Source organism: Gekko japonicus, unplaced genomic scaffold (genome assembly GCF_001447785.1).
Source record: "Gekko japonicus isolate JY-2015 unplaced genomic scaffold, Gekko_japonicus_V1.1 scaffold131, whole genome shotgun sequence".
Classification (NCBI taxonomy): Eukaryota; Metazoa; Chordata; class Lepidosauria; order Squamata; family Gekkonidae; genus Gekko; species Gekko japonicus.
This window is the reverse complement of record NW_015167061.1, coordinates 1,935,770-1,962,803: the sequence shown is the minus strand read 5'-3', so window position 1 is coordinate 1,962,803 and position 27,034 is coordinate 1,935,770. Positions and strand designations below refer to the sequence as shown.

Here is a 27,034-nt window from a genome sequence, read left to right as displayed (position 1 = left end):
TCTGGAGTACTAGCCCTGCTGGTGGACCTCCTGATGGCTCCTGGGTTTTGGCCACTGTGTGACCCAGAGTGTGGGACTGGATGGGCCACTGGCCTGACCCAACATTGGCTTCTCTTATGTTCTTATGTCTGGGGTAGTGATGCTCTGTCTTCTTGGTGCCTGGGGGGGGGGGCAACAGTGGGAGGGGCTTCTGGAGTACTAGCCCTGCTGGTGGACCTCCTGATGGCTCCTGGGTTTTGGCCCCTGTGTGACACAGAGTTTTGGACTGGATGGGCCACTGCCCTGACCCAACATTGGCTTCTCTTATGTTCTTATGTCTGGGGTAGTGATGCTCTGTCTTCTTGGTGCCTGGGGGGGGCAACAGTGGGAGGGGCTTCTGGAGTACTAGCCCTGCTGGTGGACCTCCTGATGGCTCCTGGGTTTTGGCCACTGTGTGACCCAGAGTGTGGGACTGGATGGGCCACTGGCCTGATCCAACATTGGCTGCTCTTATGTTCTCTTATGTTCTTATGTGTAGCCAAGAGGCAGCTCTGTTTTCTGCCTCTGAGGGCCAAGCTGCACAGTATGATTCCTAGCAAGTCGGGAGCATCGCTTTAAAAGTCTGCAGGGCCCCGTTTGACTTGGGACCGTGATGCGAGGGGAGGAAGGGTGTCTACCCTCCCACACACACTGTTTTCCTGAGCCAAAACAGCACACGCAGCTCCAAAATGAGGCAAGTAACCCCCCCCCGGGCCCTGAGCCATTTTAGCATGAGGGGAACACAGGAGCCCACGGCACCATCCCCACTCTGTATTGTGGTCCCAAGCAAAACGGCCCCCGCAGACTTTTAAGATGATGTTCCCCACAGCTGCTGTGTGGCTGCAAGGAAAGTAGGTCTAGTCCGGGGATCTGGACCTGACTTATTAGAAACTGTATTGTGTCGTTTGGCACAGAAAGAGGCAACAACCAGAGCCATGGGAAATTGAAACCTGGAATCAGGGGATGTGCAATTGTATTTCTTTCTTGCTCCCTTGGTATTTGTTATATTGCCATTAAATGTTCATTTCTGTAGTTTTCACTGGCAAAGATGTAGATGTCAGGTCCTTTTCTTTGCCTCTTTCCTGACCCTCTTCCCTTTCTGTAGTACGATCTGTTTGACTTTGATGATTGGAAAGCTTATCAGTTTCATCGCTCCAGCTGTCTCCTGACTCTCCCCCTCCCTCTTACCTCCGTGAACTACCACATGATGTTCACTCCTATTCCCTTTGGTTTTCTTTAATGAATATAAGAAATTGGGCCTTTTCGTTGTTTTGAGTCTCTCAGTCACTGGGATTCGTAGAACCGCAGAGTTGGAAGGGTCAGTGCAGGTTCAGCCTAGAGCATCCCCGGCAGGTGTTTGCCCAGAGACGCTCCTTAAAGACTGCCCGTGAGGGGGAAATGTGTGTGCACCTCTGATGGGCTGTCGTATTTCAAGGGACAGTGTGCTCTTCCTTTGTGAAAGGGTCTGGTTTAAATCCTGCCCCCCTCCCTCCTTCTAGAATCTGAACATGACGGTGGCTCAGGACTGGTGCTTGGCACTGCAGCGGCTCATGAGAGTGAAGGAGGAAGAGATCCACTCGGCCAACAAGTGCCGCCTCCGTCTCCTGCTCCCGGGAAAGCCAGACAAGTGAGTCTGGGGTGCGTGTTGGGTTGCTTTGGGGCGTGCAGAAAAGAGCTTGCCACGTGGCACCTCCAAAGCCAAGGAGGCCATGCTGGGGTGGAGTCTCCAGGTCCTCTGGGATCGTCTTCCGAGGCTGTTCTTCTTGGACGTGTCTCTTCCGGAGCAGCCTGGTGCTTGGCTGACTTCTTCAAAAGCCAGGGGGGAGCGATGCTCCTCGGCGCCTGCTTCTCTGTGTGAGAGGCAGCTGCTTCGTAAGAGAAGAGATGGTCATTAGAGTCGTCTGCCAGCTAGAAATCATTAGCGACGCCTGCCTTTTTGTCCAATCAATACATTTTAAAAATTGGAATAATTTGAAAAAAAAAAACTTTAAAAGCATATGCATTGTTTAGGATTCTGAAAGAAAGAGGGGAAGGCGGTGTGGCTCAGCGGTAGAGCATCTGCTTGTAATGCAGGGAGGTCCTGGGTTCGATCCCCAGCATCTCCTGTTAAAAGGGACCAGGCAACAGGCGATGTGAAGGACCTCCGCCTGAGACCCTGGAGAGCCGCTGGCAGGCCTGAGTAGACAGTATTGGCCTTGATGGACCCCGAGGGTCTGGTTCAGTAGGAGGCAGCTTCATGTGTCATTTACAGATTAATAAAGAGATGAATGTGCTGTCGGAGGCTTTCATGGCCGGAGTTCATTAGTTGTTGTATGCAAAAGAGTCTCCTCAGGAAAGCTCCTCCATTAGCATGTCCACAGCCTGGGGAACGCCTACGAGATAATGCCTCAGCCCTACCCCACCTTCCTGAGTAGATACAGATTTACCCGCCAGCCATTTTTCTTCTCACCTTGAGACAGAGAGTACTCCCTCTTTCTGTGTTATACCTCTGAGGCTGCCAGTCACAGCTGCTGGCGAAATGTCAGGTCCTACCATGCCGAGACCACGGCCAGACAGCCCGGAAAATCTTCGACAGCTAATAGATTAATTCCCTGACCGGCCAGGCTAGCCCAATCTTGTCAGATTTCAGAAGCCAAAGAGGGTCGGCCCTGGTTAGTACTCGGGTGGGAGACCAGCGACACGGAGGCAGGCCCTGGCAAAACCACCTCTGAACATCCCTTGCCTTGAAAACTCCGTGGGGGTCTCCGTCAATTGGCTGCTTCTTGACGGCGCTTTCCACCCCCAGAGAGATTAATACAGGGAGGCTAATCTCGAACTGTCAGAAGGGAAGGCCAACGTTATTATTGTGGGAATAAGCAGCGTTTCCTCAGACTGTGATGCGCCAGACTCAAAGGCAATGTTCCCTCTAAGCTTTGGAGTCTTGTGAGCAAAAATTCTCCTTTGTGAGCTACTGGCATTAAAGTTGTGAGCGAGCGATCTGGCTACTGCATAAATTAGTTTGCCCTGGAGTCATTGTTCCTGAGCTAAGGCAAAAATGTGTGAGCCAGAAGCTAAAAAACTGTGAGCTAGCTCACACTAACTCAGTTTAGAGGGAACACTGCTCAAAGGGGCTTCCAAACATACGCGAGCCCAAATCCCGTCAGTATTTAAAAAAAAAATAAAAAATCCCTCACACATTTGAAAGACGTGTTTGATTTCAGCGGACCTTTTTCAGTCACACTGTAAGAAGGAATCCCAGAGTTCACCTTTCGGGGTGGGACTGTTGTGTTTGACTTCCCTTTTCCGTTTTTCTCCCTTTTTAAAAAAAAAAAAAAGAGTCAAATTTGGCCGAGGGCCATGTGATCTGCAAGGGCTCAGGTACTTCAAGCGCCCTTTGCTGCTTGTCAGCCGGAGCAGTGGGATTCTTGAGTAGGCTGGGGAGAGGGGCGGGGGAGAGATGCTGTTACAGCAGGAGCCGCTCAACAGCAAAAGCGAGCGGCTCAAAGCCCACCACCCTGGATTGCCTTGCCTCTTTGGATGTGGGTACTGTGACCGTGCTGAGCCGCTGCCTTGGTGGCCGCCTCCCAGCACTCACAAGCTCCCCCCGTTCTCCCCCCCCCACTTGTTCTCCCCACTTGCAGGTCTGGTCGCCCCATCAGCGTCATGGTGGTCTTCATCACTCCCAACCCCCTCAGCAAGATCTCCTGGGTGAACCGCCTGCACTTGGCCAAGATTGCCCTCCGTGAGTGGCCTTCCTCTAAGCGTTGTTGTTGACGGGATCGGGGGCAGGCCAGTGGGCTGCGTGGTCACAACGCTGCGGAGCGGGACTTCCTCACCTCCATCCTCCTGCTGCAGCCCACAGCACCAGCTCCTGGGGGGGGGGCAGGGGGCCATCGGGAACAGGGGTGCTCTGCTGCTGTGACTCCCGTGATGTTGGCAGAAGAGCAATTTAGGCTCCCGATTGGCCCCCCCCCTTTTATTGGGGCCAACCAGTATTTAGAATGCAAACTTCAGAGGATCACAGAACGTTTTTTTTTGTAGGCTGGATGCAGTGTTCCCCCTAAGCTGAGTGAGTGTCAGCCAGCTCACAGTTTTTTAGCCTTCGGCTCACACATTTTTGCCTTTGTTCAGGAAGGATGGCTCCAGAGCAAGCTAATTTATGCAGTTAGGCACATTGCTCGCTCACAACTTTTATTTTTCCGTAATTAAAGAGCCGACTTGCAAAGACCCCCAGTGAAGGAGAGAAATAAATTACTCCAACGGCAGCTGCCCATCTCTCCCATGAGTGGCAGGAGCATACTCTGATGTTTCAGGAAGGAAACAGGCAGGTGCTTGGAGGGCCTGCTGAGCCCCTCTCTCTTCCCTGAAATGTTTGCAGTTGTAGAGTCTGAAGGGATGGATTTTCATTTGGACCAAACTTTCTCCATCAATCAGCTGCCCCAGGTCTGCGGGGCTCCCTGTCCTACACGTGGTTCTGCTTTTACCTCACAGGGTGCCTGTTGTGGGGAGGGGAAGGGAAAGGAGTTTGTAAGCCCCTCTGAGACTCCTTTGGGTAGTGAAGGGCGGGGTATAAATCCAGTCCGCCCCCCCCCTCCCTGGAACTCAGATCTAGCATAGCAGGGCTGAGCATCTGGGTCCTAAGCTCTGTCTTGTATTAGAAGGGGTAGCTGGCAACCGCTGAGGTCCAGTCCGGACTCCACCAGGCGCCAGCCCAAGTTTCTTCTCCCCCCACATGCCCCAATGGCACACTGAAGAAGAAATTTGAGGTTGTTGATGGGACTGAGATAGGGGAGCAGGGAGGAAGGGGAGGAGGAGGAGGCACTGTCAGGCTCCCAGTCAAGTTACTCTCAACCACACTCTCTTTGGCAGTGATACGTTCATTGAGATGTGCGCATGATCCGGAACTTCAGTGTTAGAACTGAAGATTTTGGCGGGCATATGCTTAATACAGGCAATTCAAGCAGAGCCCCCTTCCCTTGTCCTCAGGTACATGTCACACACACCACGCCTAGCGTTGCCATCTCAACCAAGTGGGGAAATATATAGCTTGGTTATCCACTGTTAAAGCTGGTACCAAAAGCTTCAAGGACACCTCTCCCTGGGAAAGAGAAAGGAGGCACATCTTGCAGCAGAGGTTCCCACTCACTCTACACACACACCCTTCCCGCAGGAATTCCCTCCCCTCAATAACTACGACAACCTAAGTGAGCAAAGCGTAGCAAGGTTTGACAGGCACCCGTTCTGGCATTGGTGGTGGGAAGGGAGGTTGGCTCTATGGAGTGGAACACGGGGAGGAACTTGGCTTGCCGCTCTCTCATCGCCTCTCCAGAAGGTGCCCCTGCTGGGGAAGGGAGTTGCTGGCCAAAAGGATTTTCTGCGACGAGGAAAATAACGTCCTTCTTTTATGCAGACAGAAGGCAGAGGCTGCCAGGTGGAGCTGGCCATTGCTTTCAGCCACACTCGCAGAAAGCAGAGAAAGAGTGCTGCTTAACATGTATGCCATCCTTTTGGAGTTCAAAGCTTTTCTCTCACACAGAACATTGCTGCTCTGCCTGTAACAGCCCTGTGAGGTGGAGCAACCTTATTAACTTCACACAGCCTTACGACAGTCCTGTTAGGCCTCTCTGTGCCCCCAACAGCAAGGGCTGAGGCAAGCGGTAATGCTCCCTCTAAGCAGTGGAGTCTTGTGAGCAAAAATTCTACTTTGTGAGCTCCTGGCATTAAAGCTGTGAGCGAGTGATTTGGCTGCTGCATGAATTAGTTTGCTCTGGAGCCCCATCCTCCCTGAGCTAAGACAAAAATGTGTGAGCCGGAGGGTAAAAAGCTGTGAGCTGGCTCACACTCACTCAGCTTAGGGGGAACACTGGACCAGAAGCAGGGCTTTTTGGGTGGTGGCACCTTGTCTTTGAAATGACCTCCCCTTTGGGGCTCACCCAGCCCTCCCTCAGCCAAAACATTCAACGCCCCCTGGCTTTAACAACTGTTCCAGCTGTTTTATGGTGTTCTTGAAGCCGGAGGGCTCTTGGAAGGACATAACTGCAGGCAGCCGAATGTTGTTCTTCCAGCACTTTACATAAATATTCATAATTATCTGGTGGTCATTTCTGTAGTTTGAATGGTATCGTTTTTACTATGTGAGCCGCTTTAAGAGCAGGTCTCTGGACGGGAGGCATATAAATATTATAAATAAATGGCCAGTTAGGCCAGCAGTATTCGCCTCATATGTCCTCACAAAAGCCCTGTAAGGTGGGCCAGCAGTATTATGTCCAAATCCCGGGGGGGGGGGAGCTGGGATCGAGCGTGCCCTGCCCAAGTTGGCCAACGTGCGTTTGTGCCCCAAGGGAGATTTGGCCCAGGCGCCTCTCTGGACCACAGCTCTGCCCTTTAGGTGCGATTGTGCCCCAGCGGGTGGAGAGGTGGTTCCCGAGTGCTGACCCGAAGCTTCTGTGGGGGCCAGCTGTGGTCTGGGGCTGCGGCCAGAGAAACGCCAGCCACTCTTGGATCTGCCCCCTTGGAGGAAGGAAGGGCTGTGTGTGTGTGTGTGTTGTTTGTTTCCTAGCTCGCTCCTCACACTTGGGAGGGCTTCCAAATAAAATACTTGAATCACACTTGAATAAACAAAAAGCCATCAAACAATCAAATATGATTTCTTCTTTTTTAAAAAATGTAGACGCTGGATAGATGCATACGAATGAGGGAAAACAAGCTCTTCCTTGTTGTGCGTTGCTGCCGCCGAAAGAGCAGCCGGGAGGGCCTAGAGACTGGGGTCCCTCCAGGGCAAATCCCCACTTAGAATCATGGAATCATAGAATGCTAGAGTTGGAAGGGACCTTGCAGGTCATCTCGTCCAACCCCCTGCTGCACTCTGCAGGAGCACAGCCGAAAGAGAGCCCTGCGACATACCCGGAAGAGGGTCGTCCAGCCTCCTCCGCTTGGAAACGTCCAGCGAAGGAGCCTCCGCCTCCTCCCGAGGCAGACTTCCCCAGAACCTGGGACTGCCTCATGCAGAGTCAAGCCCTCTGTGCGTCCAGGCCCAGCACTTTCTGTCTTGCCTGGCCATGGCTCTCTGGCTGGCCGGGGACCCTTTCCGAGCCCGGCTGCCCTGAGATGAGCAGCTGTCCCAGGGAGTTTGGGGCCCTCGCCCCACAGTGTTCCTATGAGCACTTGCAGTTCCGACTGACCCGGGTCTTCACCGCACCAAATATAAATACACATTGATGGGGTCTGAACTGGCAGAGACTGAGCAAGAGAGAGATCTTGGAGTTGTAGTAGATAACTCACTGAAAATGTCGAGACAGTGTGTGACTGCAATAAAGAAGGCCAATGCTATGCTGGGGATTATTAGGAAGGGTATTGAAAACAGATCAGCCAATATAATAATGCCCCTATATAAATCAATGGTGAGACCTCATTTGGAATACTGTGTGCAATTCTGGTCACCACACCTTAAAAAGGATATTATAGCTTTGGAAAAAGTGCAGAAAAGGGCAACTCAAATGATAAAAGGGTTGGAACACTTTCCCTATGAGGAAAGGTTAAAGCACTTAGGGCTCTTTAGCGAGCGGTCGGGTTAGAATGGATAAAAGGAAGTACTTCTTCACCCAAAGAGTGATTAACACTTGGAATTCACTGCCACAGGAAGTGGTGGCGGCTACAAGCATGGACGGCTTCAAGAGGGAATTAGATAAGCATATGGAGCAGAGGTCCATCAGTGGCTATTAGCCACAAGGTATAGATAGGGGCTCTGGGGCAAGGGATGCTCTGTCTTCTTGGTGCTTGGGGGGTGTCAACAGTGGGAGGGCTCCTAGCGTCCTGGCCCCGCTGGTGGACTCCTGATGGCCCCTGGTATTTTTGGCCACTGTGTGATACAGAGTGTTGGACTGGATGGGCCTTTGGCCTGATCCAACATTGGCGTCTCTTATGTTCTTAAGGCACACCCCGCTGTGGTCTGCGGGGGAGCTCGTGGGAAGCTCCCGTTCCTCACTTGGGCTGTTTAAAGACATGATGAAAGCTCTCCGTAACTGCTTCAATGGAGCAAGTCCCCTCTGGAAGTTTGTCTGAGAATGTAAAAGAACGAGCGCATCCCCACCATCTGCCCCAAAATGGATAACCCTGCAATGTCATTGTTCTAAGCCTCTTCCGCCCTTTAATCTCCTCGTTAAGGGGAGGGAAAGAAAGCGGCTGACGGTTTTGGGCAGCCCCAGCCTCCCTTTACGTTCCTCGCTTGCTCCGTTGCTTCACACTCCCACAAGACCCTTCTGTTCCTTCTTATCTCTGCTTGCTATTTAACTTCAGCCACCGCTGCGGCGAGAGAGAGCCTTTTAAAAAACCTCCTTTTAATGGAAGAGAGGGGAGGGGAAGATTCATTTGAAATCTTATTTGGATCCCCGACTTCCCCCAGGCAGCGATGATTTGATTCTCTTGGTTGTTTTTTTCTTTTTTTAACAGTTTGCTGGCCTATTTTAATCCAAAGTGCCTGTGTGTGTGTGTGTGGGGGGGGAGACTGAAACCGCCACTTAAAAATAAAGTGTGTACAAAACTCTTAATACGGAGGAGCTGGTTCCCCCCCCTCCCCCCGATTGTTCCTCGATTCTTCCTGTGCAGCTGGTGATGCGATGGCAGAGCTTTTGGCTGGCTGTGGAGCGCTGGCATGCCTTGCTGTGCAAAGCAAAGCACCAGAGGCAGAGGGCGTGCCTTGCGCTTCCAGAAGGTCTGCTGGTGCGCAAGCAGGCAAGCGCCACAAGTAGAAAGGGTTCCTCTCAAAGATAGTTTTCCAAAAAAGCAAATGCTGCGTGCACTAGGAGCCCCTCAAGTGTGCTCCTGACCAGCCAGTTGCCACCCGCTCATACAGACCCCTCTTTCTCCTCTGCCTAGATGCCAGCGGCTTCTCTCCAGTCCCCCCCCCCCCATAACACATCCAGTAAGAAGCAGGCACCAGCCGTCAAAATGTGTATTCAAAGTAATCCAGAGATGGCTGCCTCTTCCTTTGGCATGACACGGTAGCATTCCCATCACAGCATTAGGACTCTGGAGTAGTGGTTGGGAAGGGGAAAGTGTGGCAAGGACAACGGGAGGCATGCAAACATTGAGTTTTTGCAAGGGGGGGAGCATTCTGCAGGTGCCTCCCCCGACTTTTTTGTGTTCTGAGATAATAAAGACTGTGTTCTGCAAGTGCCTACGAGGCTGGATTGGTTCTAAAGTCAGCCAGGTTCCAACCCTGAAAGTGTGCTGCCAGAATACGATATTGGGATGCTCTGCAAGGCTCCCTCTAAGCTGTGGAGTCTTGTGAGCAAAAATTCTACTTTGTGAGGTACTGGCATTAAAGTTGTGAGCGAACGATTGGGCTGCTGCATAAATTAGTTGGCTCTGGAGCCCCCCTTCCTGAGCTAAGGCGAAAATGTGTGAACCGGAGGCTAAAAAACTGTGAGCTAGCTCACACTAACTCAGCTTAGAGGGAACACTGGCTATGAGTGGATCCAGACTTTTTTTAATGGACCTTTGGAATTGGTTGGGTTGTAATATACTGTTTACCATTTCTTCTCTCCTTGACATCCTCTTTGTCTGGTAGGTCACCACTATACCCATTTTACAGATAGGGGACTGAGGTCCAGACTGCAAAGTGCCCAAGGCATAAACTCAGAGTCCGTCGCAGAGGCAGGACTCATCAGAGCCAAGTCTGACCCTTCGCATATCTGAGGAAGTGAGCTGTGTCTCACGGAAGCTCGTACTGAAATAAACACTGCTGGTCTGGACTTCTGTGTGATTTCTCGTGTTCTGCCCTTCATCCTGTGTCTTCCTTTTGCTCCAGGGGAAGAAAACCAGCCTGGCTGGCTGTGTCCCGAGGAAGATAAGAAGAGCAAAGCTCCCTTCTGGTGCCCCATCTTGGTTTGCCGCGTGCTCGCCTTTTCCTCCAAGGCTCTCGACCTGCAGGTGAAGGGGGCACAGGTGGAGGAGAAGACCCTGGGCTGGGGAAGGGGGAGGGCTGTGGGGAGCGACCCTCCCTCTAAGCGGTGGAGCCTCGTGAGCAGAAACCCTACTTTGTGAGCTACTGGCATGAAAGTGGTGAGCGAGCCATTTGGCGGCTGCATGAATCGGTTTGCTCTGGAGCCCTCCCTTCCTGAGCTGAGACAAAAACCTGTGAGCTGGAGGCTAAAAACCTGTGAGCTAGCTCACACTAGCTGAGCTTAGAGGGAACATTGGCACTGGGGCTGTGGAGGCTGGGAGGCAGCAGCCAGGTTGCTCATGGAGGGGCTGCGGCTCAGTGGAAGAGCCCTGCTTTGCGTGCTGTAGGCCCCAGGTTCAATCCCCGGCATGTCCAGTTGAAAAGAACAAGTCAATTTGTTGTTGTTCAGTTGCACAGTCGAGTCCGACTCTTCGCGACCCCATGGACCAGATCCCGCCAGACCCTCCTGTCTTCCGCTGTCCTCTGAAGTTTGCTCAATTTCATGTTCCGTTGCATCTATGACACTGTCTAACCATCTCATCCTTTGCCGTCCCCGTCTTCTTTGACCTTCAATCTTTCCCAGCATCAGGGTCTTCTCCAGTGAGGGCTCCCTTCTCATTGGGTGGCCAAAGTATTTGAGCTTCAGTTTCATTATCTGGCCTTCCAGGGAACAGTCAGGGTTGATTTCTTTTAGGATTGACTGATTTGATCTTCTTGCAGTCCAGGGGACTCTCAAGTCTCTCAAGTTGAAAAGTTCTTTTCAACGTCCAGTTGAAAAGGACAAGTCAATAGGTGATACGAAAGACCTCAGCCTGAGGTCTTGGAGAGCTGCTGCCCGCTTGTGTAGGCGATACTGCCCTTGATGGGCCACAGGTCTGAGTCAGTGTAAGGCAGCTTCGTCTGTGTTCCAGGAGTCGTCAGACATGTTGCATCTTCATGTGAGCGACTTTGTCCTCTACCAAATTAGCTTTTCCTGAAGCACGGAGGCTCGAGCTGAGAGGAACCGTTGACCCTCTCTCCGTTTAATGATCACCACAACAGTAACCGCAGCGAGCCTGAGAGAAGGCCGCCGGTGTGGCTCTCTCTGGGCCGCAATTAGTGGGACGTGCTGAGTGGTTTTGTGCACAGTCGATCGTGTGGGAGTGCCGGGAAAACAAGGCAGCCGGGAAGGTAAATTTGCCACTTAGCGGTCCTTGTTTGTCCTCCGACTGCAGAAATCAATGCAGCTTTGAAAGGTGGCTGGTCTGTTTTGAACCATTTCCTACAAAATGCAGGCAGTGACCGGGGGGGGGGGGGGGAAGGTTGGGAAGGATTCTGTGACTGTTTTCACAGCGGGAGCCATAATTGGGGGGTTGGTTCTCCTTGCAGCCCAGTTAGGGCAGCCCCCCCACCCTGCCTCCAGCTAGACCTCTTGGCAGTCCCTTGTTTCTGGCTCCCTCCCAGAACCTGTTTTCCTGCTGGGAAACTCAGATCTGGGAGCTGCGGAGTAACACTGACCGCTGGGAGTGTATCTGAGCCTGTCCAGAGTGCTTTTCCGCACTGAATTGCGGCAATCATCTAGGAGCAGAAGGGAGACTTCCAGAGAATGATTCAGGGATACCTGCTTAGCTTGAAAGGAGGGGAGGGGTGTCTGTAAGGGCAACGGAACGCCCTGGTGAAGGAGGGAAGCGACACTCTGCCCCGTCCTGGGCTTGCCTAGCTGCTCTCTTTTTGGCTGTCAGCATTTTCTTCCAGCCTGGTTCCCTCATGGAAATCACTTGAGTTGTAAGGAAAATTCTGGAGGAAATGGAGCACAGAGAGGTGAGAGAAGAGGCTAGCTCTCTTTGCATTCAAAAGCAGATGACCTCCCTTAGAGAGGAGAGCCAGTTTGGTGTAGTGGTTAAGTGCGCAGACTCTAATCTGGGAGAACCGGGTTTGATTCCCCACTCCTCCACATGCAGCTTCTGGTGTGACTTTGGGTCAGTCATAAGTTCTCTTAGAGCCAGGGGTCTTTTCGGGCCGGAGCCCTCCGGAGTGCCGCTCCGGCAGCCCGCGTGGCGGCAAGCCCCGCCCCCGGGTTGTTCGAGCCGTGTGGGAGTGCTGGGGCTCGAGGGAGGCCCGGAGAGCCCCGCCTCCGGGTCTTTTGAGCCCACGCGGGAGTGCTGCGGCTCGGGAGAGGCCAGGAGAGCCCCACCCAAGTTTCCCAGCCCACACGGGAGCGCTCCCCGTCGCGTCTCCCGAGCGAGAGCGCTGTGGCTTGGGGGACGGGAGAGCCCCGTCCCCACATCCCCTGGCCCTTGCAGGAGCTCTGCTGCTCGGGGGGCGCCTGGAGAGCACCACCGCCCGCTTCCCCAACCCCACCAAAGCGGTAAGTTCCCTTCTCTTCCTTCATCTCTTTTCCTTCTTTCCTTCTTTCCTTTCCCTCTTTCCTTCCTTCTTCCATTCTCTCTTTCTTTCCTGCCTTCTTCTCTTTTTTCCTCCTTTCCCTGTTTCCCTCCTTCTTCCCTTCTCTTTCTTTCCCTCCTTCTTTCCTTCTGTTTCTTTCCCTCTTTCCTTCCTTATTTCCTTCACTCTACTCTCTCTCTTTCCTTCTGTCTTTCCTCCTGTGGCCGAACTCTAGTGAGAAGGGGAGGGGAGGCTTTTGAAGATGCCTCCCCCCCTTTTGCTTCCCCTTCTGCCATCACTTCCGGTGATGTCAGGAGGCGTGGCATATGCTAATAGCCCAGTAGCTCATTAGCATGCCATATGCTAATGAGCTCCTGCAGCTCTTTTTCTATGAAAAGACCCCTGCTTAGAGCTGTTCTTGAAAAAGAGCAGTTTCTCTCTCAGCCCCATCTACCTCACAGGGTGTCTGTTGTGGGGAGGGGGAGGGAAAGGAGTTTGTAAGCCGCTCTGAGACACCCTTGGGTAGTGAAGGGCCATGGGGTATAAATCCAATCTCTTCTTCTTAGCTCTGTTTTAGACCTAGACCTTTTCCGCACGTCAGTGTTGCTACTGTTTCCCAGCGAGTTGAATGCCCACCTGATGCTCCAACTTTGCGGCATGCCTTCCGCAAAAGGGCATTTATTTCAGGGAATTTTTTCTTGAATTCGGATCCGACCCCCCCCTCTCCCCCTGTGTTCCGCACTCCCTTTGAAAAGGGGTTGTGCGGCCGTGTGGTCATGTACTTCGTCAGGGATGGAGCCTCCTTTTTTTGCAGATGTGCCATAACTTTATAACATCATCACATTGTGAAAAACAAAGGCTGGATGTATCGTGGGGCACAGCAGGGTTGCTGCCGTTTCAAAGGTCCCCCGCTCCTCCTTAATCGCCAACTAAGGCAATGGCTGGCGACCGTCAGACTGGACGCACCAATTCATAACAGTGCTATTCAATAATTATGAAGCACGCTAAATGGAAGCACTGCACATGTTGAGTTTCCCTGATTTTCAAATCAATTATATAAATCCATTATTTCTAGATGTTCAAAAGACTGAATTGTTATCGAAAACACACCGGGAGCGACAGGGTAGAGGGGGGGGAGAGAGAATGAAGAAACAATACAAGTGCTAGGTGACAAAACCTACCCACCCAAAAAAAGAAAAAAGAGGAAAAGAAAGGAAATTCTTGGATGGGTAATTGCATGGAGAAGGCTACATGAAAACTCACTGCCCGTTTTGTCCCAACGTTATATGGAGCAGAGGTCCATCGGTGGCTATTAGCCGCAAGGTATAGATAGGGACTCCGGGGCAAGGGATGCTCAGTATTTTGCTTGGGGGGGGGGGTCAACAGTGGGAGGGCTCCTAGTGTCCTGGCCCCACTGCTGGACCTCCTGATGGCAACTGGTATTTCTGGCCTCTGTGTGACAAAGAGTGTTGGACTGGATGGGCCATTGGCCTGACCCAACATTGGCTTCTCTCATGTTCTTATGTCTGGGGCAAGGGATGCACTGTATTCTTGGTGCTTGGGGGGGGGGGGTCAACAGTGGGAGGGCTCCTAGTGTCCTGGCCCCACTGCTGGACCTCCTGATGGCAACTGGTATTTCTGGCCTCTGTGTGACAAAGAGTGTTGGACTGGATGGGCCATTGGCCTGACCCAACATTGGCTTCTCTCATGTTCTTATGTCTGGGGCAAGGGATGCTCTGTCTTCTTGGTGCTGGGGGGGCAGTGGGAGGGGCTCCTAGTGTCCTGGCCCCACTGCTGGACCTCCTGATGGCACCTGGTATTTCTGGCCTCTGTGTGACAAAGAGTGTTGGACTGGATGGGCCATTGGCTTGATCCAACACGGGCTTCTCTTATGTTCTTAATGTTGCTAGTATAATGGAAAAAAGGTTGCGTTACGCTTTTAAAGAATTAGTGGATTGCTCTTGGGATAACCTGAGAGGAGACGGAAGGCAGGGTGAACACGTGACACTGATGACGTAGTTCTGACAAGAGCTGTCCTTGAAAAAAAGAGCAGTTTCTGTCAGAGCTCTCTCAGCCCCGCCTACCTCACAGGGTGTCTGTTGTGGGGAGGGGAAGGGAAAGGAGTTTGTAAGCTGCTCTGAGACTCCTTCAGGTAGTGAAGGGCGGGGTATAAATCCAATCTCCTCTCTTCTTTAAACTGGATGGGGTATTTCTCCCACACTGGGTTTCCTGCTGGTTATTGGCAGATGGGAAAACATTGTTTGAGGAAACAAGATCTAGATATTGGACTTGCGTGTTTGGTGGCAGAGTGTCTGGACACAAGAGATCTGGGTTCAAATCCTTGCCTGGCCGTGAAGCTTGCTAGGCATTTCCTTTTCTCTCCCCCCGCCCCCGAAGATGAACGCCATAAAAGCCCACCTGGATCGGCCACGTGCTCAGGGAGTCACCCCATTCATTCCTTTAGCCTCTTGGCAGAACTCTCTTGGCATCCCATCCTCAGGACAAAAAAGGACTTCTGAATGTCGTCTTTTTGAAATCCAATTAGCCACCGTAACAGATGCAAAGCTTTTGGGCCACCGGCTGCGTCCCGCTCGGCCCGCTCCAGCGGGACAGTTCGCGTTGGCAGGAGAGGGGGCCTCCGCGCGGCCCCTCCTGAAGGTTTGGCTGCTGGTTTTGTCTAATTAGACCAAATGGTGGCTCAGCCGCCCCTGGAGATGCCAGAGACACTCTCTCTTTTGGCAGAGACGGGCTTTGCTCATCAGACTGGCTGCAGGATCTGTTGTTTCTGATGAGCCACCATTGATTCTCTCCTCCTCTCCCCCCAAAAGAAGAGAATAAAAGGAAGCAGATGGAAAAGGGGGACTCTTTATTCATATATTATGACTAATCTACAAAGCTTTTTTTGACTCCGCAACGTCCTTCCCTCCCCTTCATCTACCCCAGAGGTTCTGGAATAGCTCCCCCCCCCTTTGCAGTTGTGTCCTTTGGCTTCAAAGGTTTGCCTTGGCTTCACCTCTGGTGAAAGGGAGCCGCTGTCCTTTCGCTTTTGGGGAAGACATGAAATGATTCGGATCCTCGTCAGTCATCGCTCTCTCTCTTTTAATTGCCTTTCCAGGCCGCCGTGCAAAAAGGGACCGTGCAAAGCTTAGAGTTTTATCATGTCCCATCAGCATCCTCGACTTCATCAGATTGTAAAGCTATAGAAAAGGCCCCGCAGGAGCAGACCCAGCATTGACGTAGTCCAGCAGGGCCAGTCAGAAGCCCCACAGGAATGTGTCAGCCTTCCCTCTAGTTATTCTCAGCCTCTGGTACTTTGGGTGGGGAGGGGCTCTGCCTCAGCGGGACAGTCTCTGCTCGGCATGCAGAAGGTTCCAGGTTCAGTCCCTGGTATCGCCAGCGGAAAAAGATCAGGTGGCAGGCGGTGTTCCCTCTAAGCTGAGTTAGTGTGGGCCGGCTCAGTTTGTTAGCCTCCGGCTCGCACATTTTGATCTTAGCTCAGGAAGGGTGGCTCCAGGGCACACTGATTGATGCACCAGCCAAATCGCTCGCTCACAACTTTGATGCCAAGTAGCTCACCAAGTAGGATTTTTGCTCACAGGACTCTGCCGCTGAGAGGGAGCCTTGGCGGCAGGTGGCGTGAAAGACCTTCTGTGCCTGAGACCCTGCAGAGCGGCTGCCAGTCTGAGCAGGCAGCACTGAGCTTGGTGGACTCGGGGGGGTCCTGTGCAGTACAAGTCAGCTTTGTGCGTGTGTGTGTGTGGTCAAAGCTGAACATGGAGGTTTACTTGGCTGTGACGGTCAGTACTTGTTGACAGACCCGTGCTCCGTAAGGTGTCTGATCCTTGTGGAAGCCGTCTCCAGTAGCAGATATTGGCGTGCCATGTGTCACTGGTTTCCCCCCTCGAGGCGGCGTTTGCCCCTTGGGCTCCCGCTTGCAGGCAGTCCTGCGCCAGCAGGGCTGGGCTCCGTTCTAGAAGTCAAGACCTGCCTGCCGGGCAGTCCAAGGTTTCGTCTGCGGCATCTCCAGGGAACGGATCCTGAGTAGCTGGTGCTGGGAAAGGCCGGCCTCTTCCTGAGGCCCTGGAGCGAGGCGGCCAGTGCCGAGCGAGTGAGACCAAAGGGGGTCCGGCTGGGGGGCAGAATGCACCCTCGGATGCCTGGACTGATTGCGGCCCCGCCCGGGACCCTCAAACCGGCACTCAGTGGGCAACATTGGGTTGGATCCCACAGACCTGTCCGTCCCGCTAGCAGAGACGCTTTTCTTCAGCGGATGGAGAGTTCCCCTGAAGCAAGGCACGGGGGGCGACATCTCTAGAGCAGAACAGCCCTGCAGGGTCTTGCAGAATAAAAATGATAAATGAGCTCCACGCGTTTCGATTCCAAAAATTTTTTTCCTATCTGAAAGAGAATTCTCCTGGGGACCCTTCTCTTTGAGATGGATTTTGTTCTGTGAGCATCAGCTTTCCCGTCTAGAACCCAAGTGGGGTTTTTTCCACGCTTTCCCCTGCTTCTTTGCAAAAGGAATGGGGGAGGGCGAGAAGCAGGGGAGAGGGAGCCAAAGGAGGAGAGAGCAGGGGAGAAGAAGGCAGCCAGGAGGTGGGAAGCCGAGGTGGTGGTGGAGGAGGGCACTTTGGGATGAAGCGGGAGGTGTGGGAAAGAAGTTCAGGTGCACCAGTGCTGTTCTCCAGCTCCCCTTTGGGTTGACATCTTTCTCTCTCTCTTCCTCTCTCTCTTCTCTCCCCTCGCTCAGCTTGGAGCGGCCGTGCACAGCCCTGTCCATTCCTCACTGCTGGGTTTCTCGGCCATCAGCACTTCTCTGCCGCAAGGCTACCTCTGGGTGAGTTTGTGCCCGAATGTCCTCCTGCGTGCCGTGTGAGCGGCCTCTTTGCCAGGCGCACCTCTGCAGAGCGACACATTGCCCTTGGCCAAATCCCCGGAGGGATAAAGCATAGAGGTGATCCCAAAACGGATCTGGACCTTGAGGGATCTGCATCCATCACCAAGTTCTTCCCCTGTGGACTAAGCTGGGAGGCCAAACAGAGTGGGCCGGGCCCCTTCCAGCTCCGCCTCGGGGAGTCACAAGCAGGCCGCCAGAGCCCTTTCCCTGCACCAGGCGCAGTCAGGGGGCTAAAAGGTCACTCTGTCGTGTTGGATCAGCCTGTGTCTGACACAGTCTTGGGAGGCTGGTGACAAGAGAGTCGCTTCCCAGAGAGCTAAGAGAGAGGCAGCACTCCTGCCCATGGCGTTTGTCCCGCTGTCACCTGTGGTCAAACGGATCTGGCAGGATTCTGAAATGGCACAAAACCTGTTTTAGCCCGGGGCATAAGTGGGACAAGCAGCAGTTCCTCGTTCGAGCTTCACAAGGATGTCAGAAAACAGCAGCTGTGCTGGATCAGACCACGGAGGGCTTCTCCAGTCCATCATCCGTATAGCCCCCAAAAGTCCACCAGCAGGGTCCCAAAGTCCCCCCCCCCCCCGGTGTTGCTCCCCAGCAACTGGGATTTGAGATCAAACTGCCTTCAGAGGGAAGGGGTGTCCGAGCCCCATGAGAGGGGAAAGGGAGATTAGCTCCTCCAATGGGCTGGTTTCCTGTCAGATTTATTATTTATTTACTTTGTAGTCTCCTTTTCTCATTGACACTCCAGGCAGATTGCACAGTGTAAGGCAATGCAATCAGTTGGACTAAACAATGTAATAAGACTAGGATTGCAGCAGTCTGAAAGAAAGTATAAAGCATTAGACACAAGCCACCATAGTGTGGTCCTTAAGAGCGGTGGACTTTAATCTGGAGCACTGGGTTTGAGTCCCCCCTCCTCCTCCACCTGAAGCCTCCTGGGTGAGCTTGGGCCAGTCACCGTTCTCTCTGACCTCTCTCAGCCCCACCTACCTCGCAAGGTTACTGTTGTGGGAGGAGGAAGAGAAGGAGACTGCAAACTGCTTTGAGACACTTTAGGGCAGAGAAAAGTGGGGTATAAAAACCGTCTCTTGTTGTAATATGTTACATGATGCAGAAAATGGTATCAGAGATGCCCTCTCAAGCTGTGTTAAGCTCTGGTTGCGGGGGGGGGGGGGGGGGGGGGGAGAAAGACAGGGACCCATCCTGTGCCTGTCTCTCCCCTCTCCCTTGGGTTGAAGCACCCTGGAAGGCATTTGGAGATTCGTTCCGCTTGGCATTCGATTTGGAAAAGGTGCGAGGGCTGAGACTTCACCTCGTGTTTCCCAGTGCTTGACTGCCAGTCCATATTGGGCCCCTGCGACAGCTTCTTGGAGCTAAATTTCACATCGGAGGGGATCCGATCACGCATCCTGAGCATCCTCTGTGTAGTTTGACCCTTGGTTAGGCCCAGCCAGGTGGCTCTCTCCTGTGACTGGATAGGTTGGACCTAGCATGTTTTCCCAGCCTGGAATGAACGGAAGCCCGGCCTCTCTGCTGTATCTTACAGTGGAGAACCCGAGGCAAACAGAGCCAATCCCCCGTTGTCCCGCGGGGCCCCGCGTGGGCTGATTCACTGGGGCTTTGTTCTTATTTAACTTCACAACCTCAAGGGAGCATTCGGTCTAGTACAGAATGTCAAGCCTTTTAAGAACAGGACCACACGTTTGTCTTTTTAATGTCATTTTTTTTTTAAAAAAAAAATGTTTTTTGGGGGGATTTTTTTTTAAAAAGCCAAATTCTAAGAATTATCTCAGTTCCGGCTTGCCAAATTCAACATTTGTATACCCTGGTGCCTTAAAGAAAAAGAAAAGGCCTGTAGAGCTGTTTAATTGGGAGTGTTATCAAACAAACACAGACAAAAATCGTGGTGCAGATTGCGGGAAACTAATTTCAAATTTCTGCCAGTAAATTCGGAGCTTTTCATTCTGTTGACTTTTCCTTCGTTTCCAGTTTGTTTGGGTATCTTGCTAGGTGGGCAGAGAGAGTGCCAGGAGGTTTTGGAGAGCCCCTTTCCTACCAAGAGGGCAGTGGGTCACACGATTGTTTTGTCTTGCTTTTGGCCCTCTAGGTTGGGGGCGGCCAGGAAGGGGCCGGGGGCCAAGTGGAGATTTTTTCCCTGAATCGTGCAGTGCCTCGGACGGTGAAGTCCTTCCCCGTGGCCTCCCAGGTCCTCTGCATGGAATACATTCCAGAGAGGAGCGAAGAGGAGAAAGTGGAAGATTCTCAACCAGCTGCCGAGCCCCCGCTGCTGCCACAGCCGGCCATTTGCCTGGGGCTACAGGATGGCAGGTGAGGACCTGATGTGTGTCTGGGGGGGGGGGGGGGGGGGGGAGAGGACGGGAGCTGTTTTATAGAGATGTGCCAATATGGTCATTTTCATTCTTTTTGTTTAATTGGTCACCATTGTCATCTGTTTCGGTCTGCTTGATTTTGTTGCTGCTGTTCATAAACCTTTCATAAGCCAGTTTGGTGTTGTGGTTAAGTGCGTGGACTCTAATCTGGGAGAACCGGGTTTAATTCCCCCACTCCTCCCCTTGCACCTGCTGGATGACCTTGGGCAAGCCACAGTTCTCTCAGAGCTGTCCTTGAAAAAGAGCCGTTTCTGTCAGAGCTCTCTCAGCCCCACCTACCCCTCACAGGGTGTCTGTTGTGGGGAGGGGAAGGGAAAGGAGTTTGTAAGCCACTCTGAGACACCTTTGGGTAGTGAAGGGAGGGGGATAAATCCAATCTCTTCTCCTCTTCTTCTTGGGTGGAGTCAGTTTGGTGTAGTTGTTAAGTGCGTGGACTCTAATCGGGGAGAACTGGGTTTGATTTCCCCCACTCCTCCACTTGCACTTGGCTGGGTGACCTTGGGCAAGCCGTAGCTCTGATAAGAGCTGTCCCTGAAAAAGAGCAGTTCCTGCCAGAGCTCTCTCAGCCCCACCTGCCTCACAAGGGTGTCTGTTGTGGGGAGGGGAAGGGAAAGGAGTTTGTGAGCCGCTCTGAGACACCTTTGGGTAGTGAAGGGAGGGGTATAAAACCAATCTCTTCTTCTTTTTCCTTCTTTCCTTCCTTCTCTTTCTTTCTGTCTGTCTGTCTTTCACCAGTTTGGTGTAGTGGTTAAGTGCGTGGACTCTAATCGGGGAGAACTAGGTTTGATTCCCCCACTCCTCCACTTGGACTACGTCAATGCTGGGTGACCTTGGGCAAGCCGTAGTTCTGACAAGAGCTGTCCTTGAAAAAAGAGCAGTTTCTGTCAGAGCTCTCTCAGCCCCACCTTCCTCACAGGGTGTCTGTTGCAGGGAAGGGAATGGAGATTGTAAGCCGCCCTGAGACTCCCTTGGGCAGTGAAGGGCAAGGGGAATAAATCCAAACTCTTCTTCTTCTTCTTCATTTTCTGCACACCCTGTCACACAGCCTAAGTGTACATTTCTACACCATTCATTCACAACCGATAAGCACATAATGTTGGGAAGTGTTTGTGATTTTTACGGGGAAAATTGGCCTGAGGAAGCACAAACTCCAAGTGAGAACCAAGCTGGAAACAAAGACGTTCAAATCCTACCAGCTGGCTCTTAAAATTTGGTCTCATCCATCTTTTGTCCCTGAAGGGAGGCGTTGGGTTTCCCTTGTCTTCCACTTCTGAGCTGAGCGATTGTCCCTGGAAACGTGCCTTGGAACAGACTGGTGATGCATTTATTTTGCCACATCCACCGAAATGGTCCCAACTAGGTCCGCCACGGTGGGCTCTCCTCCCAGAACCCCACGAAGGGGGGAAGGCGGTGATGCTGTGAATGGTGCAGCCGAACGTTTGTTGCACATTAATGTGACCTTTTGGGGAACCTCTTTGAAGCACTGCGGTGACCCCCGGACTCTCCAGCCCTTCCTGCCAATTTTGGATGATCAGGCCGTAGCTGCCCCAGGGGAGGAGGGAAAGCGCTTTGGGCGTGGTCCAAGGCACTCTCCCTGTCTGCCTCAGATATCTCCAGATTGATCTCTGGCATTGAAAGCTGGCTTCCGTGTGAACTTTTGGAAAGCCCTGTCTTGATTTATGACCCATAATGTTGCCAGAAGCGTCTCCTTCCCCCACTGACACTTTGGGGGAAACCGTAAGCTGGTGCAGCTGTTCCTCAGTTGCCCACTAGGGGGCTCTTGTTGTGTTCATAAGAACATAACAGAGAAGCCAATGTTGGATCTGGCCAAAGGCCCATCCAGTCCAACACTCTGTGTCACACAGTGGCCAAAAATACCAGGTGCCCTCAGGAGGTCCAGGAGTGGGGCCCCGACACTAGGAGCCCTCACACTGTTGCCCCCCCCAAGCACCAAGAAGACAGAGCATCATTTGCCCCAGAGCCCCTATCTATACCTTGTGGCTAATAGCCACTGATGGACCTCTGCTCCATATGCTTATCTAATTCCCTTTTGAAGCCGTCCATGCTTGTAGCCACCACCTCCTGTGGCAGTGAATTCCATGTGTTCATCACTCTTTGGGTGAAGAAGGACTCCCTTTTATCTGTTCTAACCCGACCACTCAGCAATTTCATTGAGTGCCCACGAGTTCTTGTATTGTGAGAAAGGGAGAAAAGTAAAAGGCAGGCAAGTCACCATACGGTCAGTACGCGGGTTCGCCACCCAGCTGTCTACCTGCCTAAGTATCGAATCACCAGCTACCAAGAGCCCCCCTCCCACCCTGCCCAGGGATGGTTCCTTGGTGCAAAAGGATACCCGCTCACCAGCTGGGGAAGAGGTCCCTTCTGAGGGCACATTCCCCTTATCCTCAGCACGGTGCCCTGTTTCCCCATGACTCTCATGCTCCCTGACAGCGGCGGGGCTGCCAGATCCAGAGTGGGACATATATATCAAGTCCCCGAGAGTCTTTTCTGTGTGCCTAACTGACTGTCTCTGCTTCTCCAGGTCAGCCACCTTGGCCTCAAGGGAGCAAACACGTTCCCTGAGAACCAGGAGCTCCTAGCACCGAGCACACACCCAAGACTTCTGTCCAGTGGGCAGATAGTCATACATGTGACACTCCGTACAAAACACTGGATAGCCCCCAACCCCCTGCTGGCATTCTGGCTTCATAATTGCTTTCAAAATAATTATATATATAATCCCCCTTTCAAAACCGATCAGAGGGAGGAGGGCTTCCTCCTGCGGCAGAGGCTCCCTCTGCAGCAACCAGTTTCGGGGGCAGCCCTGCTCAACTGTCCTTTCTAGGTGTGGACGAAAGACTAGAAGTATAAAATAGGGATGCACGGAGGGAATACAGCAAAAGAAGTACAGAAGTCTTGAATAAGTTAAAGAAGAATGTAATAATGTTTAGATCATGAATGAGAGGAAGTTGCACGGCGGTTTGGGCAAGTGGGTGAAGAAAGGGAATAAGGTAACGAGGACAGAGAGTACTTATATGCTTTCAATGTTTAATTTGATTCTTAGAAAGAGGAGAATATGAAAAATGAAGTGCTAGGATATGCATAAAAATATCTGGATATATATACTTAGTAATATATACACTTAATAAAATATCAATTAAAAAACCCCTTTGGTATTTATGTGGTTCTCCTTGTCGAAGTCTACTTACCTTACTGGGAACACAAGGAGACGAGGGCCTTGGCTTCCTGGCTCTTCCTGGGCTTCTTACAGAGCCCCTGGGCTAAGAGTCCCTACGCTAAGAGCCACAGGCATAGGGCCCTTCAGCTCGCCCTTCGGCTCGTGCCTCTGGCAAGGTGCTGCCTTAAATAGAGGCCTCCTCTATTTTCCAGTTTTGTGTGAGTGTCTCTGCTCTGTTGTCCTGGCCAGCGCTCAACCCGTGTTTCTGTCTTGCCCGTACATTTTCCTCCCCAGCATCCTGGTGTATGGAAGCGTGGACACAGGGACACAGTGCCTCCTGACCTGCAAAAGCCCGGGGCTCCAGCCGGTTCTCTGCTTGAAACACAGCCCCGACTTTCTCTTTGCTGGCCTGCAGAATGGCACCGTAGCGGCTTACTCTAGAAACAGTGGTAAGTGTGGGAGTGGTGGGTTGACACTGGTGGCACTTAGCAGGTGTCTAAAGGCCTTCTCGCGCGTCGTCTCCTTGGAATCTTGTAAGGTAGGCTGGTATTATCACTCCCATGTTGCAGATGGAAAGACTGAGACAGAGTGGCTTGTTATAATTCACCCACTGAGTGTCCAGGTGAGATTTCAGCTGGGGAGAGGCTGGGAGCCGACCCCTAACTTAAGTCTTGTTGCCGGGTGAGGTTTCTTCCCACAAATCTGCCCTGGTGACGTGCTTTTCCCTCTGCCTGTTTTTTTTTTCTTTCTTCAAAAACAATTTATTAGGATATATTGTTAAGTCAAATACACATTATATTATTAGTTGTTGTACATCCTTTCTTCTATTATACCCCCCCCCGGCTTCCCACAGTGCTCCAACCTCCAGCCCATTTCTTAAATTTTCCTCTATTTTCCCTTATCTTTTAACATAGTCTACCGGTAACATTGCCTTCACCTATTGTTTTCTTATAATTAACTTTCTTCTAATAACATTATCTTTTCAATAACCGTCAAAGCAAATTAAGTTGTCCTTTACATCCCAATATTTCTCTAGGTAATCTTTAAAATCTTTCCAGTCTGCATAAAATTCTTCTGCTTCAAGATTCTTAAGTTTCCTTGTCATTTTGTCCATTTCAACCATAAACAGTAATTTCTTTATCCATTCCCCGATTTCCGGAATTCTGTCTTGTTTCCAGCATTGAGCATAAGTCATTCTAGCCGTTGTAATCATATACCACATCAATGACCTTTTCCCCACATTGACTTCTTTTCTCTCTGCCTGTTTGAACTGAAGCAGTCCCCTGGTTACTCTTCGTCACAAGAAATGCCCTGTAGAATTTCATTCAGGTTGGTAATTTGGGATCCTTTCCAGGGTTGGATTCCAAATTTCACGTTTTGTATCCCAGTTTCATAATTTTTTTTGTGGGTGAGGAGCAGATTTTAAAGAAAGAGAATTCCACTCTTGAATCTTGTTTTATAGGAACGTGTCCACTTGTTCACCGCTTCCTTCCCCCTTTAAAATATCTAATCCTTGAATGCTCCACAAAGGTGAATTGAACAAGCCTATCTGAGCTAAGCAGACTTGAGATCCTCCCTCCACGTCTTTTCGGTTCTGTTATCCATCGTACCAGCTTGTGTGTGTCAGCCATCATTTTAGGAAACTTAGAAAGAGCCACCTGAGAACTTCCAGAGTGCCCCCAACTACAGGAATGCAGCAGGTTTCAGCTAATAAAGTGAGCCGGTGTGTTCTTTGCTCCCCTCGGGGGGAAGGTTTTATCCGCACTTGATTTCCAAGTGACTTTAATTAATTTACAATCTATTTTAATTTCCTGCTTGTTGCAGCAGCAGGAGGACAACCCTCTCCCCGCCACCCCCACCCCTTTTATGCTAATTGGTGTTCAGAATGCAGCGTCTAGAATCCAGGTTTCGGTCCCAAGACAAAACCCCAGTTTGAAAGCTCTGTAATTTCCTATTGATTGGCTGTCAGTTCTCTCCGGCTGCAGCGAAAACGGCCGTTTTACTGCCGGTGAAGCCTGTCAAACGTGCCTTAATTTGCCTTCCTTGTAAATTCTGGATGAACAAAGAGAGCCTCATTTGGGTCAGTTCATTTCAATTTCACGTGCTGAATTAGAACAACTTAACACCCCTTCTGCCACCTGAGCGGGCGTGTGCAGCTCAGGTCTCTGGAAGGCTACGGAGAGTTATCTCGGCAGTCGCCCACCTCTGCACTGTGGGGGTTCCCACCCAGCCTTACCTTGTGAGGCTGTGCTCAGGTGTGCTAAATAGGGCAAAGTGTACCGCTCTGCACAGGGCTGGCTCCTTTTCCGGACAGGGCGAAGGATGCCCGTGTCTCTTGGCAGCCCTGGGTAGCGCTCCCCCTCCTCCCGTCTGTGGGTGTGCTTTCCTGACCGATTTGTCTTCCGCCTTCTTCTCTGTGTTCCATTAACCACCCACAATCTGCAGCTCGTTGCCCTCCGTTCCGGGGTTATAAACGGATGTTTACGTGGAGCTTCAGACTCCACTTGGCAGTGTATTGCTTTTTATTAATTAGCTTTTGATAAGCCGTTTATGGCTTTTAATTAGAGCATGTGTGGAGTTGGGGGGGGCAGAGAAAAGAATGTGTTTCCCAGGCAGATACGGGAACGTGAGCAAAGGTTTAATCTGATGTTGCATCTGCAAAGGGCAGGGCCGACACAATCGCTGCTGCCTGCGGGTCTCTGTACAGACAGCAGAAGAAAACCTTTGGGACTTTCTCTCTACATGGGTGCTTGTGTTGTGTTTCCATTTGGGTGGGGCAGAGATTACCAGTGAAGCCTTCAGGGTGAGACTGTCAAGCGGTGCGCTGGAAGGGAGCTCCGCTGAGGCTCCTGCTGACATGCAAATGATGTGCTCTAAGCTCCGCCCTGATCTAGGAGGGGCTTTGAGCCAGACAGTGGACAAGAGCCAGGCACCCTGGGGACATGGTCACAAAATGGCAGGCGCACCGGGGACATTGTCCCCATCCCATCTTTGCAGGGGGAAGGCAGGGAGACTGAAGTGCTGAGCTCCTGTTTTGCTTTCGGACTCACCAGGAAGGAGTGGTTAAGAACATAAGAACATAAGAGAAGCCAGTGTTGGATCAGACCAGTGGCCCACCCAGTCCAACACTCTGTGTCACACAGTGGCCAAAAGTACCAGGTGCCATCAGGAGGTCCAGCAGTGGGGCCAGGACACCAGAAGCCCTCCCACTGTTGCCCCACCACCACAGGAACCAAGAAGGCAGAGCATCCCTTGCCCCAGACCAAGAGTTCCTAATCTATACATTGTGGCTAATAGCCACGGATGGATCTGTGCTCCAGATGCTTATCCAGTTCCCTCTTATAAGAACACTAGCAGTAAAGCCCGTTGTGAAAGCAATACAACGGGATCTAGAAAGAGGCTCTGGGGCAGTGCTCTGGCTTTGGGCAAACAGTGTCAATTTGCTGTGGTGACCTCAGCAGGGTATAATGACAGAGTCCACTGTTTTCTCCAGAGGAACTGATCTCTGCTACCTGAAGAGCAGTTGTCATTGTGAGTAATCTGTAGCCCTCACCTGGAGATTGGCAACAATTGTTACCCAGGACAAAATGGCTGGTTTGGAGGGTGTAGTCTATGGCATTCTACCTGTCTGAGGTCCCACCCCTCTGCAAACCCCACCCTCTCCAGGCTCCACCCCTCAAATCCCCAGGAATTTGTCAGCATGTAGTTGGCAACCCCATCTCCTTCCCAGCTAGCCACCAACCTACCATTATCTGCCCCTTTGACTTCAGCTGACTTCTGCCCTCCCTTCTGCAGAACAGTTGTAATACTGAGTGCTCTCCAGCCCTCACCTGGAGATTGGCAACAATGGTTCCCTATGTGGGACTGACTGGTTTGGAGGGTGGAGTCTATGGCAGTGTACCTGTCTGAGGTCCCACCCCTCCTCAAACCTCACCCTCTTCAGGCTCCATCCCTCAAATCTCCAGGAATTTCCCATCTGGAGTTGGCAACCCTATCAGGACTGGCCCCAATGTGTTTTCTCCCAAAGGCCAAAGTAGGTGACAGGACCAAGCTTAGTTGCCTACCAACAGGCACTGAGGGGAATGTAGGGTTGCCAGCTCTAAGGAGGGAAATACCTGGAGGTTTGGGGGGTGGATTCTGTAGAGGGCCGGGCGACGGAGGCATCGGCCTTCTGTCGCCCGCCTTGCCCCCCCAATCTCGGCCCGGGCGACTGCGTCCCCCGCCAGCGGCCGCCCGACTCCAGACCCCCCCGCGGCCACTCCAGC

General features: G+C 52.0%; 1 protein-coding gene and 1 non-coding gene across 2 annotated transcripts in view; both read left to right on the top strand.

Moving 5' to 3' along the window:
- The window catches only part of ARHGEF10L (Rho guanine nucleotide exchange factor 10 like), a 116,088-nt gene that overhangs the window by 66,225 nt on the left and 22,829 nt on the right, over positions 1-27,034 (top strand). Inside the window, 6 exon segments of the mRNA XM_015412628.1 lie at positions 1,518-1,645; positions 3,639-3,739; positions 9,806-9,927; positions 17,055-17,141; positions 19,309-19,529; positions 23,064-23,218. Of these exon segments, the coding sequence (XP_015268114.1) occupies positions 1,518-1,645; positions 3,639-3,739; positions 9,806-9,927; positions 17,055-17,141; positions 19,309-19,529; positions 23,064-23,218 (814 nt within the window).
- On the top strand, positions 2,051-2,123 carry TRNAY-GUA. The gene has a single exon. It is a non-coding gene; the product is annotated as a tRNA-Tyr (tRNA).